Source organism: Hyperoodon ampullatus, assembly GCF_949752795.1.
Source record: "Hyperoodon ampullatus genome assembly, chromosome: 9".
NCBI classification, from domain to species: domain Eukaryota; kingdom Metazoa; phylum Chordata; class Mammalia; order Artiodactyla; family Ziphiidae; genus Hyperoodon; species Hyperoodon ampullatus.
The window spans coordinates 63,375,313-63,387,435 of NC_136922.1; the positions used below are offsets into that span (position 1 = coordinate 63,375,313).

Below are 12,123 nucleotides of genomic sequence, written 5' to 3' on the forward strand. Positions count from 1 at the left end.
CAGACAGGGCCTTGGCCTCCCCAGGGATAGTGGAGATGACTGAACCCCCGGTGGACCACTGGTGTCACATGATGCCAGAGGCAGCCTGTGGCCACCAGGTGTATGGAGGGTCCTGGGAGTGGGTACAGAGGCTGAAGCCTGTGCTTGGGGTGCCCAGGGGTGCTGAGACCAGTGCCTCCCCAGCCTGCCCAGTCCTTCCTGACCCCTGGGGGAGAGGCTGGGCCAGCATCCCCGTGGCCCCCCTGGGCTTCTCAGAGCATCCCTTGGGGATACCAAAGCCTCCCTCAGTATTTCCAAGTGGGCGCCAAAAAGGCAGAACAGTGGGTAGATAAAACGGACCCCCTTTTCCTTGAACCTTCCTGCGGCTGGTTTTCTTTCGCCTTTTCGGGTGCTCGTTTGTCACCAGATTGAGCTTGGAGAGGCCAAGGGGAGCTTGCTGAGGCAAGGAGAGAGGGAGGGAGGCGTGGGAGGCAGCCACTGGGGGCACAAAGGGCCCCAGGGTACTGGCTGCTCTGCCCGTTGATGGGGGGTATGTAAGGACTCATGGTTGGGATGCAGCCCCCATGGGCCTCTTAAACCAGGCACCTGTGGGTTAGTGGTGGCCCTGACATGGGCCTACTCAATCTTTTTAATAGTAATTGTAACAAAATATTTTAATTACTGTATAGTATTTCATTGTATGGCTATGCAGGGGCCTATTAACAGTGCCTGCCTGATGGATGGTTGGCTGCCGCGTTTTTTGCTGTTGATGCTATTTTAAATGATGTTGCAGTGAATATCCTTGCCTATGCTTCTTTCTGTATAAGCACAAATATCTCTCTAGGATAGATACCCAGATGCAGAATTGCTGGCTTGCAGGGAATATGTGTTAATGATCAGTTTTAGAAGCCGACCGGACTCTTCCTCTGGGCGTGTGCTGGGGCTCCCTCAGGCTCCCCACTCGACTGCTTGTGCCCTTTCTGGTCCTTAGTAACGACTCGGGCCTCAGAGCCACAGGAGCTCTGGGGGGAAGGTCCTCGAGGTCCAGGCACCTCCCCCTCGGTAGTCACCCTTTTTGTCTGTTGCATTGGTAAAGGCTTTATCCTGGAGGCCAAGTGGGCTGAGGCAGGGTGAAAGGAGGCTATGTCTGTTGGGCACCGGGCTTGGCTGCTGGAACAAAGCGGCCCTGTATGAGTGAGTGAGCTAGAGAGGAGGGCACGTAGCAGCCTGAAGCTAGGTAGGCCATCAGGCTGGCAGGGTGGCTCAGCGCCGCGGGTACACTCAGTCATCCTGGCTCCTCTCGGTGTGTCGCTCCCCGCCTCTCGGTGTTGTCCTGGCCGCTCTGTCCAGCAGGGGTCTGGCATCGGGGAGGGGGAAGAAGCGGCAGGGGTGAGCACGTGATGCCTTAGGGACAGGTGGTGCATGGGTGGCACGTGTCACTGTCACCCACCTTCCATAGGTGGGAAATTCATCACATGCCCGCACCTGAGAGCAAGAGGGACCTGGAAATGTCCTCCCCAGGTGGGCACGCATGTGCCAGCTAAAACTCTATTCCTGTGGAGGGAGATTTGGGGACACGGTCACCTGCTGCAGAGGAGAAAGCCGTTCAGACCATTCTTGTAGTCCGACGGCGCCCGAGCCAGCGTGTTCCCTGCTGTATCACCAGTGCCTGGTAGTGAGTAGGCACTCGGCAGATGCTTGTGGGATAGAAGAATAAAGAACAGCACAAAGGCATGGAGGGGGGTTACCCTTGGAGGCTTTGCTGCAGGTAGGGGTGGGGGGCTGTCGCCGCCCCTCTTATGCCGCTGGACCCGCAGGATTCATGCCTTTCCTTTCTTTCTAGCCTGTAGATACCTGGGGCTGAACAGCAGCTGCTGTGAGTGAGAGGTGGGCAGCACTGGCCTGAGCCTCCTTCTGGGCTGAGAAGCATCATGGCCAGCGTCATACAGGCCTCCCTGGCTGCCCTCCTTCTGCTGCCTATGGTAAGGGCCCAGGACCCTCCCCTCCATCACCAGCTGGAGTCCCAGGCTCACCTGAGCTCCCACCCCAGATAACCTGTGTCTTTTGTGTGCTATCAGCCAAGCTCAATTCACATGGCTGGTATCTCTGCCAGCAACCCCCTGGACCATCTGGCACTTCTGTGTGAACTAAAAAGGGTGCCCCTTCCTCAAGACCCTGTACCGATTTGACCAGAAATTGTTACATAATTTACAAATCTATTATGATAGTAACATATGCAGCAGCCTTTAGAGTTGTGCAGTCCGCAACCTGCTCAACTGTATGCAGGGGCCCTCGTCAAGGCTGCAGAAGGCACTTGTGATCCTGGTCCCCAGCTCACTAGTCTCTGGCAGGTTAGAGCTCAGTAGGCTGCTCCCTGCTCACGTCTCAGAGCAAGAGGGATGGGGGCAGGGTTCCCAGGCATTGGCCCTTACCCCTCAACCTGGGAATTCTGACCAGCATGGATGCAGCTGTCTTCAGAGCCCTGGATGCCAGTCCTGCCGCTGCCCTGCCTTACTGTGTGACCACAGACAAGCTCATCCCTTTCCGTGCACATCTGTGAACAGTCTGAGCTAGACTGGATCCCTGAGCACTGCTCTTGGCAGCTTGGGATGCCTCGTGCCTGCCTCCACACTTGCCAGCATCCCCTTACGGAACCATCCCTGCCCTGGAGTTCTGAGTTGAAGTGACAACTTTAGGATGCAGCCGTCGTGATAGCATCCGTGGGCTTTGAAGTTACTTGGTCCTACACTTAAATCCAGGATCTGCCACTAACCAGCCGCGTGACCTTGGGCAGGAGTTTCTAAACTTCTCTGAGCCTCAGTTCCCTCCTTTGTCACGTGGGGCAGGAGTAGATGAGAGTGGCTACTAAGCCCCACGGAATGCTACCACTGTCCTTCGCCTGCAGCTCCCAGGCCCCCAGAGGAGAGAGGATGAGCTCTCTCACCCCCTGCTTGCTCCCCTAAAGTGCACTTGTAGCCTCGTGGTCTCTGGAGCTGGACTGCATGGGTTTGAATCCTGGCTGTACAGTCTGCTACACTGTGTGACCCTGAGCAAGTTTCGTAACGTCTCTGTGCTTAAGTTTCACGTCTGTAGCATGGGAAATGGTAAAAATAGTGCCTGCTTTGTAGTACTCTTGATATATATATGCGTGCATATGACAGAGTAACGCACTCAGTTAGTACAGTGCCCTGTGTGTGCTTGCTAATGATATTATAAGACACGGACACTGAGACCCAGGAAGCGGGTGGGATCTGCCCAGGTCCCACACTGAGTTGGTGGAGGGGAAGAGTCCTCATGGCATCTGTGACGAAGTGGAGGCCGGGTCCCCGCTGGCTCTGAAATCTCTCTGTCACTGTCGTCTTCCTGCTTCTGTCGCTCCCCTTCCCCCACTGCCCCGGAGGCTTAGGTAGCAGGGCTTGTCGGTGAACCTCGCTGTCCCTTCTCACCATCTATCCCCTGTGCCTCCTGCAGGCCAGCGCCATGCACTCTGACTGCATCTTCAAGAAGGAGCAAGCCATGTGCCTGGAGAAGATCCAGAGGGCCAACGAGCTGATGGGCTTGAATGACTCCTCCCCAGGTGAGGAGGGTGGCGGGGAGGGCCACCATCCCTGGCACATCCAGGCCGGCCTTAGAAGTGATGTCCCAGCCTCTGGCCAACTTATAGAAAGTAGTGGAGGGTACAGGTCCCTGGGTCCTTCAGAAAACCCTTTGGGGTGATGGAGCCCTGGATCTGCTCTAGGCAGTGACACTGGGGTTGCCCTCCTTGGGGATGGCCTGCCCCGGATGCCTCCCTCTGGAAGGGGCTATTCCGGGGGACTGGACGTGGCCACCTTCACTCCCATGGGAGCTGGGTTAGAGCTGGTGTCTGGGCTGAGCAGTGGCTGTCAGAGAGCTCGTTAGCAGGCCGCCTGGGCCTGGTGGTGGAAGGGACACAGCTGTTGCTGGTGGCCGAGCTAGAGAGCACCTGGTCTCCCCAGAGCGTGAGGTGTGGGATCATTCCCATCTCCTCGGCTCACTCCATCAGAAGGCAGAGAACAAGCCAGCAGGAACCCCAGTCCTGGGCGTGTCTGGTGCTGCTATTCTCCCGGGGCTGCTACCAGCATGGGGGGCCGGATGCCGCTTCCTTGTGCTGGATGGTACCACGCACTGCAGGACATGTAGTGGCCTTGGCTCTCCCATTAGATACCTCTAACAGCCCCTGATCGCAATGACAGTCCCAAAAGCCTCACTTTTCTAGATGTCCCAAGGGAGTGGCATGGCCCCGGCTGAGAACCAGTGGTCCTGTGTAACCCCTTTCCTCCTAACTCCCCTGCTGTGCAGGTGGGACGCCGAGGCCCATAGAACAAGGGCACCCTCAGCTTCCTGACTCCAGCAGGGCCAGGGAGAGGGTCTGTGTGGCAAGTTGGGGATTTGGGGGTAGGGGGCATCACTGGAGGACTCGCCAGACTCTCTCATGGCTCAGTCACTGGAGAGGGGGGTTCTCCGCCCACCCTAGAGGGATCCACTTTCCCCCCCGATCCTCCCCATTTACAGGGAGCTCTTCTGAGCACCATCTGTTTAAATGCTTGATTAGTCTGCAGCCCAGTTAAATGCAATGGCCCCGCTGGGCTGGGCTCCCTAGCCAGTCAGCTCAGCAGGCATTAACTGTTCATGGAGTCACTCCCAGCCATGCTGGCCTTTCCCTCCAGGTGAGCTCTTGCTCAGCTCTAACTGAGGCCAAAAGTGGATTTGAGGCCTCACCAGCCAGGGAAACTGAGGCAGGGGACCTAGATGGGCGCACAGTTGCAGGAGACTGAAAGAATATCTTGTCCAGGCCTCTTGTCTAGGGGATGGGAATGTGGAGCCTGGAGGGCAGTGACTCTTTAGAACCATGGGAAGGGGGAGTGTCAGGCTCGGGTGGGCCTGGAACCCAGGTGCCCTCCCTCCCAACCCCGGGCCCATTGTTCCTGCTTCGCAGGTCTCAGATATACTTGGGATCAAGTAGTAGTAGGAAGCGTCTCTACAGATGGGTCGAGGTGGGATGTGGGGCTGGGACTGGGTCAGCAGGCATGCGGGTGAATAGCACCTGCGGAGTCCCGGGCAGGGAGAGGACAAGACCCACCCCCACCGCCGCGCCTTCCCCCCAGGGGCATCTAGGCAGAGGTGTGAGCATGAGTGAGGCAGATGGAAGGATGGATACCAGCCCAGGAGGGGCAGACCAGTGCTGCCGGGAGGGGCTCTGACCCCCAGGCATGCTCAGGAGAGGACGATGAAAGGAATTCTCTGTGGGGAAGCATTCATGGAGAAGGTGGTGTTTACATCAGGTCCTCGATCCTTAGACCTGGCTGTACGTCGGAGTCACCAGGGAGCTTTGAGGAAAATGTACCCAGGACACAATCCAAAGCAGTTAGACCAGAACCTCACTCCATTGGAGTCACTGTGATTTTTTAGAGGCTCCCCAGGCGATTCTGACGAGAAACTAGGCTAAGAACCCCTGAGTTAGGCCCTAGGGAGGAGTAGGCACTTGATGGCAGGTGAGAGCTGAGGGATGGATGACTGGGGAGAACGTTCTGGGCTGAGGGAACCACAGCAGCAAGAGGCGGGTCGGGGAGGGGAGTGAGTCCGCCCCTTGGTCTGGAACCCTGAATTGGAGTTGGTGAGGCTGGGCTAGAGGGACGTGTGGCTGAGGGCCCGGGAGCAGGTGTCTGTGTGTTGCACGTCTGTCGCCACTGGAGTCGGAGGTCGGAGGGGACGGCAGTGGTGGCTTCCCCTGAGCTGCCATGCCTCCTGCTTTCCCCAGGACCCCGCCTGGACCTCCCTCTTCTAGCCCTTCCTCGGGGCCCCTGTGAGTCAGGTCACCCCCAAACCTGAACCTGGTCAAAGGACCCCAAGCCTGTGGAAGAATTTCACTGACCCATCCACCTGCTCATTCATTCGCTCACTTATCCCCTCACGCTCTCGTGCACTCATTCAGCTCACATGACGAGCTGGGATCTTAGGTGTCCAGCCCGGGCGGAGTGAGGGCAAAGCCAGGGGTGGGGCCTGCCGAGCTTCTGGGAGAATTTAAAGATGCTGATGGCCAGGCCCTCCCCACACCAGCGTGACTGGCATTTGGACAGGGGGACTTGTTGAGAGTACGTGCTAAAAGCCCCCCGACGATTCTAAAGTGTATCCAAGTTTGAGAGCCACTGGGTTGGCCAGAGAATAGCCTCTACCAGGGTGCTTATGTCAACTTGGGCCAGAGAGCAGCCCCCAGCATCCAGGCAAACCCGGGTGGGAGCCAAGAGTCCAATCTGACTATAAGCAAGAATCAGCATTATGGTATTAATATCTGTGCTTGGGGTTAAATGAGAGAGGCCAGCCCTCCTGCTGTACCCCTTCCCTGCACCTCCCCTGCCCCTTCTGTCCCGAGCACATGCACCATGCACAGAACGCTGGCCAGGGGTCAGCCGATGTCCCGGAAACACACTTGAAAAAGAAAATCTGTCAGCTTGTTCCAGTGCCTGTGAGTGTGTATTCACAGCAATGCTTGTATATATATTTTTATGTATTTTTATATATATATATATATATATCTTACTTGTATGTCCCCATGATCTTTTAAATCCCATAAAGTGAGTGCATTGGAATGAAGACACTGATCTGTTAGAGGGGAGGTGTGTCTGTGGCATGTACGTGTGGTTGGGGGGATGGTGAGGGGTTCCCAGGACGGCACCTGCATCCCCTCAAATCCATATCCCTCACTGATCCTGGGACCTCCACCGCAAAGAGAACGTGGGACCATAATGCATATAGGGGCCTTCAGAATGGAAGCCGAGGGACAGAGATACGCTAGGGAGGGGCACCGGAGCTCAGCAGGCAGCTGAAGGGGGTAGAAAATATAGGTAAGATAGCGGAGAGTGAAAGCAAGCTTTCTGACTGGGTGGTTTTGTCCACAGCGTCCCTGGCGGGTTTTAAAGATGTTTATTGGGACCGTTGTTGAGGTGATATATTTAGTGGTTTTGTCCCTCGTTCCAAACTCCTGAATGCTAAACAGAACTTGAGACGGCACCAAGTCCGGCTGTATCATGGGATGCACAGAGAGGCTTAGGCCAGAGTTGGGCATCGCTGGCCAAGTCACACCGAGGGCCAGAGCCAGCTCTGGGACAGGACCCAGGTCTGCTCTCCCAGCCAGGGAGGGCCCTCTGTGCTGCAGTGCTCTTGTGCCTAGAGAGAAGCAGAAAGGACTCCTGTGCGTGGGAACCAGCGCCTCCTCTCTGGAGCGTCCCCAGACCCACACAGGGCACAGGCACTGCCTGCTGGGCTGGCCGCTTTTGTTCTCTCGGCTCAGCCCGGCCAGCCTGCCTGTCCAGGGTGAGTCCTGCCAGCACGTCCTCTTTGTGGGACTGCGGGCTTGCATCAGTCTGGAGGCCTTCCCTGCGTCTAAGTGGGCTGGTCAGGTGTGGTCCTCCTGGGGGGTCCCACGCCCCATACTCTGGAGAAGATGGAAGAGGGAGGCCTGAAGCGGCCTTGGCAGGGGCAGGACGGAAGTGGCTTGGAGGAGAGACAAGAAAGCCTGGTCATTGCTATTCTGACCCAGCGTCTGAGGCCTGTCCAGGGTGCAGAGTGTGTACCCTAGCCCCCAGCTCCACCCTCACCAGAAGAGAGGCCTGGAGGAGGGCGGGGGAACCACTGCAAGGCTGGGCCCAGGCTCCCCATCCTCGGAGCAAGATCAGCTTCTTGTCTGTGCCTCCCAGCTGCTCTGAGAACGAACAGGCCCCCAGCGTGGGGAGGGGGCGGGGTCTGTAGGGACCCTTCCTCTGTGGAACTCGCTCCCCAAATCTGACAAAGGGTTCTGTTTCTGTCCAAACCTGTTTTTTTTTTTTTTACATCTTTATTGGAGTATAATAGCTTTACAATGGTGTGTTAGTTTCTGCTTTATAACAAAGTGAATCAGTTATACATATACATATGTTCCCATATCTCTTCCCTCTTGCATCTCCCTCCCTCCCACCCTCCCTATCCCACCCCTCTAGGTGGTCACAGAGCACCTAGCTGATCTCCCTGTGCTATGCGGCTGCTTCCCACTAGCTAGCTATTTTACGCCAAACCTGTTTTTCTTTGGTCCGTAGTTCTCAGACTTAAGCCTGTATCAGAACCTCCTGGAAGGCTTGTTAAAACCCAGATTACTGGGCCCAGCCCCAGCTTCTGACTCAGTGGATTTGATGGAGCCTGAGTGTCTGTATCTCCGGCAAGCTCCCAGTGGCGCTCCTGCTCTGGGGTCTGCACTTTGAGAACCACTGACTTCCGGAGGGGAGGGCTGCATCTTTAGTCCTTCCTCCACTCCCCCAGCACGGAATTCACAGCTGGTCCTCAGTTTATGGATCAGTAACATTGGCTGTGAAGTAAATTTCAGTAAATTGAATCATTTTTTACCCGTGAATCGCATGCCGAAATGAGGGGCTTGTTCTAACAATACGCAGGCATCCTCAGGCAGCTTCTCAAAGAGAGGACTGTGCCTTTGTTTGAGTCCCCTTGGCGCCCCTGGTCTCACGAGTTTTGAACACTGTGTGGAACTGGGCAGAATCATCACCATGACAACCCGAGATTAGCTCCTTATTTTGTTCCAGTCGGGGCTAATGGCTCTTGCGTTCTCTCTCCATTCAACCTGCCCAAGTGGTCTTTTCCCCTCCTGCTGTCACAAGGCACTGCCTCTCCTTGGCTGCTTCATGTGTCAGCATCTTAGTGGGATCGGCCCCGGAAAGTGTGCCCAGCATTCTCCCTCCGAGCGGGAATCCCCTGGTGCCTGAATTCCTCCCATCGAGTCCCATAGAGGCTTTCGGCGGGACAGACTGAGCCAGGAGGGCACAGGCAGGCTTCGTGTAGAATTGGGGCACAAGGTGGGTAGATCGGAAGGCTTGGGGTGTCAGAGTGGAGAGCTCTCCCAGGGAAGAGGACCGGTTCTGATTTCCTCTGCACGGGGAAGAAGAGGACAGGAACTTTCTCGACCCCGCAGCCGTGTCTGATGCACTTGACCACCTACTCCTTGAAGCAGGCTTTCCTGCTGCTGTGTCGCCAACGTCTTCTGGTTTTCCTTGTATTTCTGGCCACCCCTGCTGAGTCGTCTTTGCCGGCTCCTCTTCTGAGTGGTGGCATCTCTTCTGTTGGGGCCAGGCCCTAGTCTCTTCTCTTTTTTAATTCTCAAATCTACGCCTTCTCACTGGACGTATCATCCGGGTCCACGGCCCTACAGAGCATCCCTGTGCCGACCGCTTCCCGTTCTCTTCCTCCAGTTCCAGCTTCCCCGCTGAATGCCAGAAATTTGTCTAACTGCCTGTTTGAAATCTGGCTTCACTTGGCTCTTCACATCATCTCAAACGAAACATACCCCAGATGACGCTCTTGAGTTCCAGCTTGCCGCTTCCCTCCACCACTTGCTTCTCTTCCGGCCCTCCCCGCTGTGGCGAGTGGCTCAGCTAGGCAGCCATCTGGACACTCAAACCCAGGTGCCATCCTTGGCCCCTCCCACTTAGTGCATCAGTCACGGTAGCCTAGACCATGCTGCGGTAACAAATGAACCTTAGCATCTCAGAGACTTAGCACCATAACATTTCCTGCTTGCACACGTCACCAGCCAGCGTGGTCAGCAGAGGTGGGAGGTGGAGTTCGACTCTGCCTGGTCCTTCAGAGATCCAGGCTCCTTTCATCTCGCAACACTGCCACCCTCGATATGCGGCCTCCAGGGATGCTGCAGAGAGGGGAGAGAGAGAGAAAGGGTATGGAGTCTTTTAGGGATGTTTTTGAGACCTGTTCATCACGTCCCCCCTCTTCCCATGGGTGAGCACTCAGTCACGTGAGATGGATGAGCACCAGCGCTCCCTGGCACACTCACCGGCTCGGTCCAGCCAGCGTGTCACCAAGTCCTGTCAGTCCTGCCTACAGACTCTCCTACGCAGAACTCCTTTCTACCTTGGCTGCCATGGCTCCTAAGCGAGCCCCACCACCCTCCTCTGGACTGCTGCCATATCCTGACAGACATGTCTCCATGTTTGCTTTCCTGCTCTTGAAATATATTACCTTCCCACACAGCTGAATCAGATCATGTGACTCTGTGTCTTCAAACCCATCTGTGGGAGGCAGAATAATGCCCCCACCAAAGATGCCCACGCCCATGGGCTTCCCTGGTGGCGCAGTGGTTGAGAGTCTGCCTGCCGATGCAGGGGACACAGGTTCGTGCCCCGGTCCGGGAAGATCCCACATGCCACGGAGCGGCTGGGCCCGTGAGCTGTGGCCGCTGGACCTGCGCATCCGGAGCCTGTGCTCCACAACGGGAGAGGCCACAGCAGTGAGAGGCCCGTGTACCGCAAAAAAAAAAAAGAAAAAAAAAAAGATGCCCACGTCCTAATCCCCAAAGCCTGTGAATGTGTTGCCTTACATGACAAAAGGTATAATTAAGTTAAGATGGAGCACGTAGCCTGGATTATTCAGGTGGATCCAGTGTAGTCACAAGCGTCCTTATAGGTGACAGGAGACAGCAGGAAGGTCAGAGGAGAGAGCTTTGAGGATGCTCTGCTACTGGCTTGGAAGATGGAGAGAGTGGCCGCAGGTCAAGGGATGTGGGTGGCCTCCTGAATCTGGAAAAGACAAGGAAACAGATTCTCCTCTAGAGCCTCCAGAAGGAATGCTGACAACTTGACTTTGGCCCAGTGAGACTTCTGACCTCCAGAACTGTAAGATAAGAAATTGTGTCATTTTAAGCCACCAAGTTTGCTTTGTTATAGCAGCAACAGGAAAGTAATACACCATCCAAGGTCTTCTCAGCATTTGGTATTAAATCCAAACTCACTCCCATGACCACAGGCTATAAGCCCCGTGTGGGCACAGACCAGGGGGGTTTATTCACCCCAGTTTTGCTCTCCAGTGTCTGACTTATAATAGGCACTTAATATTTCTTGAATAAATGAGTGAAAAAGAGGGAAGGGAAGGGGAAAGAGAAGACACAAAAAAGGTAAAAGGAGAAGGGGGGTGGGGGAGAAATGGCATCTTGAAATCTTCTAGCCTCCACAGAACTAAGCTTTGTTGGGACTGGAGTCTGGAACAGATGGGGAAAGAGAAACTGGATGTGTCTTGTGGGCGTGGAAGGAAAATGAGTTGCTGTCCTTAGTTAGAAAAACCCAAGGCACCCTCCAGGCTTCATACCTGCCCTGGTGCTACAGGAATTGTCCCTAGGATCCTTAGTCTATGGAGGGGACTCAGGCTAGGAACCAGGAGGGCTTCCAGAGTGTGGCAGGCCACAGGACAGGGTGAGGGGACCTTGGCAGATGTCCCTTTGAGGATGTCTGTCCTGGCAGTGGGGCCGGGAAAGGCAGCCCCAGCCTCCCAGCCATCCTTCTGGGCCCTAGCATATCCTGAGTCAGTCTCTTCCTGCTTTGAGTTCTAATCACTCAGAGTTGGGGGTCCCCTCAGAGACACCCAGCCCTTGCTGTGCACAGAGGGAAACTGAATCAGAACAGAGGGGATGGAGACTTACTAGAATCATGCAGTGAGCCCTTGGCAGAAGATCTGGGACTTCCCTGGTGGTCCAGTAGTTGGGACTCTGCGCTTCCAATGCAGAGGGCACGGGTTTGATCCCCATGTGTGCCACGTGGTACGGCCAAAAATAAATAAATAAATAAACTTTAAAAAAAAGAAAACAACTCAAGTCTGTGGCTGCCCTGCAGGTGTGGAGGAGACACCCTGCCATTTCCCTCCCCCTGCCCTCAAATGCAAACTTCTCAAATTTGTTTTTTTTGACCTCTGTAGCCCTGGGCCTGATGGGCCCTGGCACATTGTAGGTGCTCAGTGAATAGTTGTTAAGAGGATGGATCCCTGCCTTGACTCCACACCTCTGACCTCCAACCTGGGAGCCCCTCCCCATTGTGCCATCCCCACCTGAGCCCTGTGTCCCTCCCTGTCCCTCGGCCCTTGTGACTGTGTTCGCTCGCTCTATAACGAGTCCTAGGCCTTAGGAACGTCGGCTGGCAGAAGCAGCTGGCCGTGCCAGGGCCTAATGTTCCACATTTAGGGAACATCTGTTGACTGGGGCTCCCAGGGCATGGGCCAGACACGGCCACGCTCCATGGCCATTTCACGGTCAACACGGGCCATGGCGGCCAAAGATGTACTGTTAGGTCTCTTTCAAAGATA

The 12,123-nt window shown here is 55.6% G+C and overlaps 1 protein-coding gene across 4 annotated transcripts in view; it reads left to right on the forward strand.

Moving 5' to 3' along the window:
• Positions 1-1,880: 1,880 nt before the first annotated feature.
• Positions 1,881-12,123, forward strand: part of ADCYAP1R1 (ADCYAP receptor type I) — a gene marked incomplete at both ends in the record, with an annotated part of 38,858 nt that continues 28,615 nt past the window's right edge. For 3 of the 4 annotated variants that reach the window (XM_079711425.1, XM_079711426.1, XM_079711427.1), the window contains 2 exons: positions 1,911-1,961; positions 3,451-3,556. In XM_079711425.1, the coding sequence (XP_079567551.1) occupies positions 1,911-1,961; positions 3,451-3,556 (157 nt within the window). Of the gene's footprint in view, positions 1,962-3,450; positions 3,557-12,123 lie in introns of all 4 variants that reach the window. The other variant, XM_079711428.1, reaches the window with a different exon arrangement.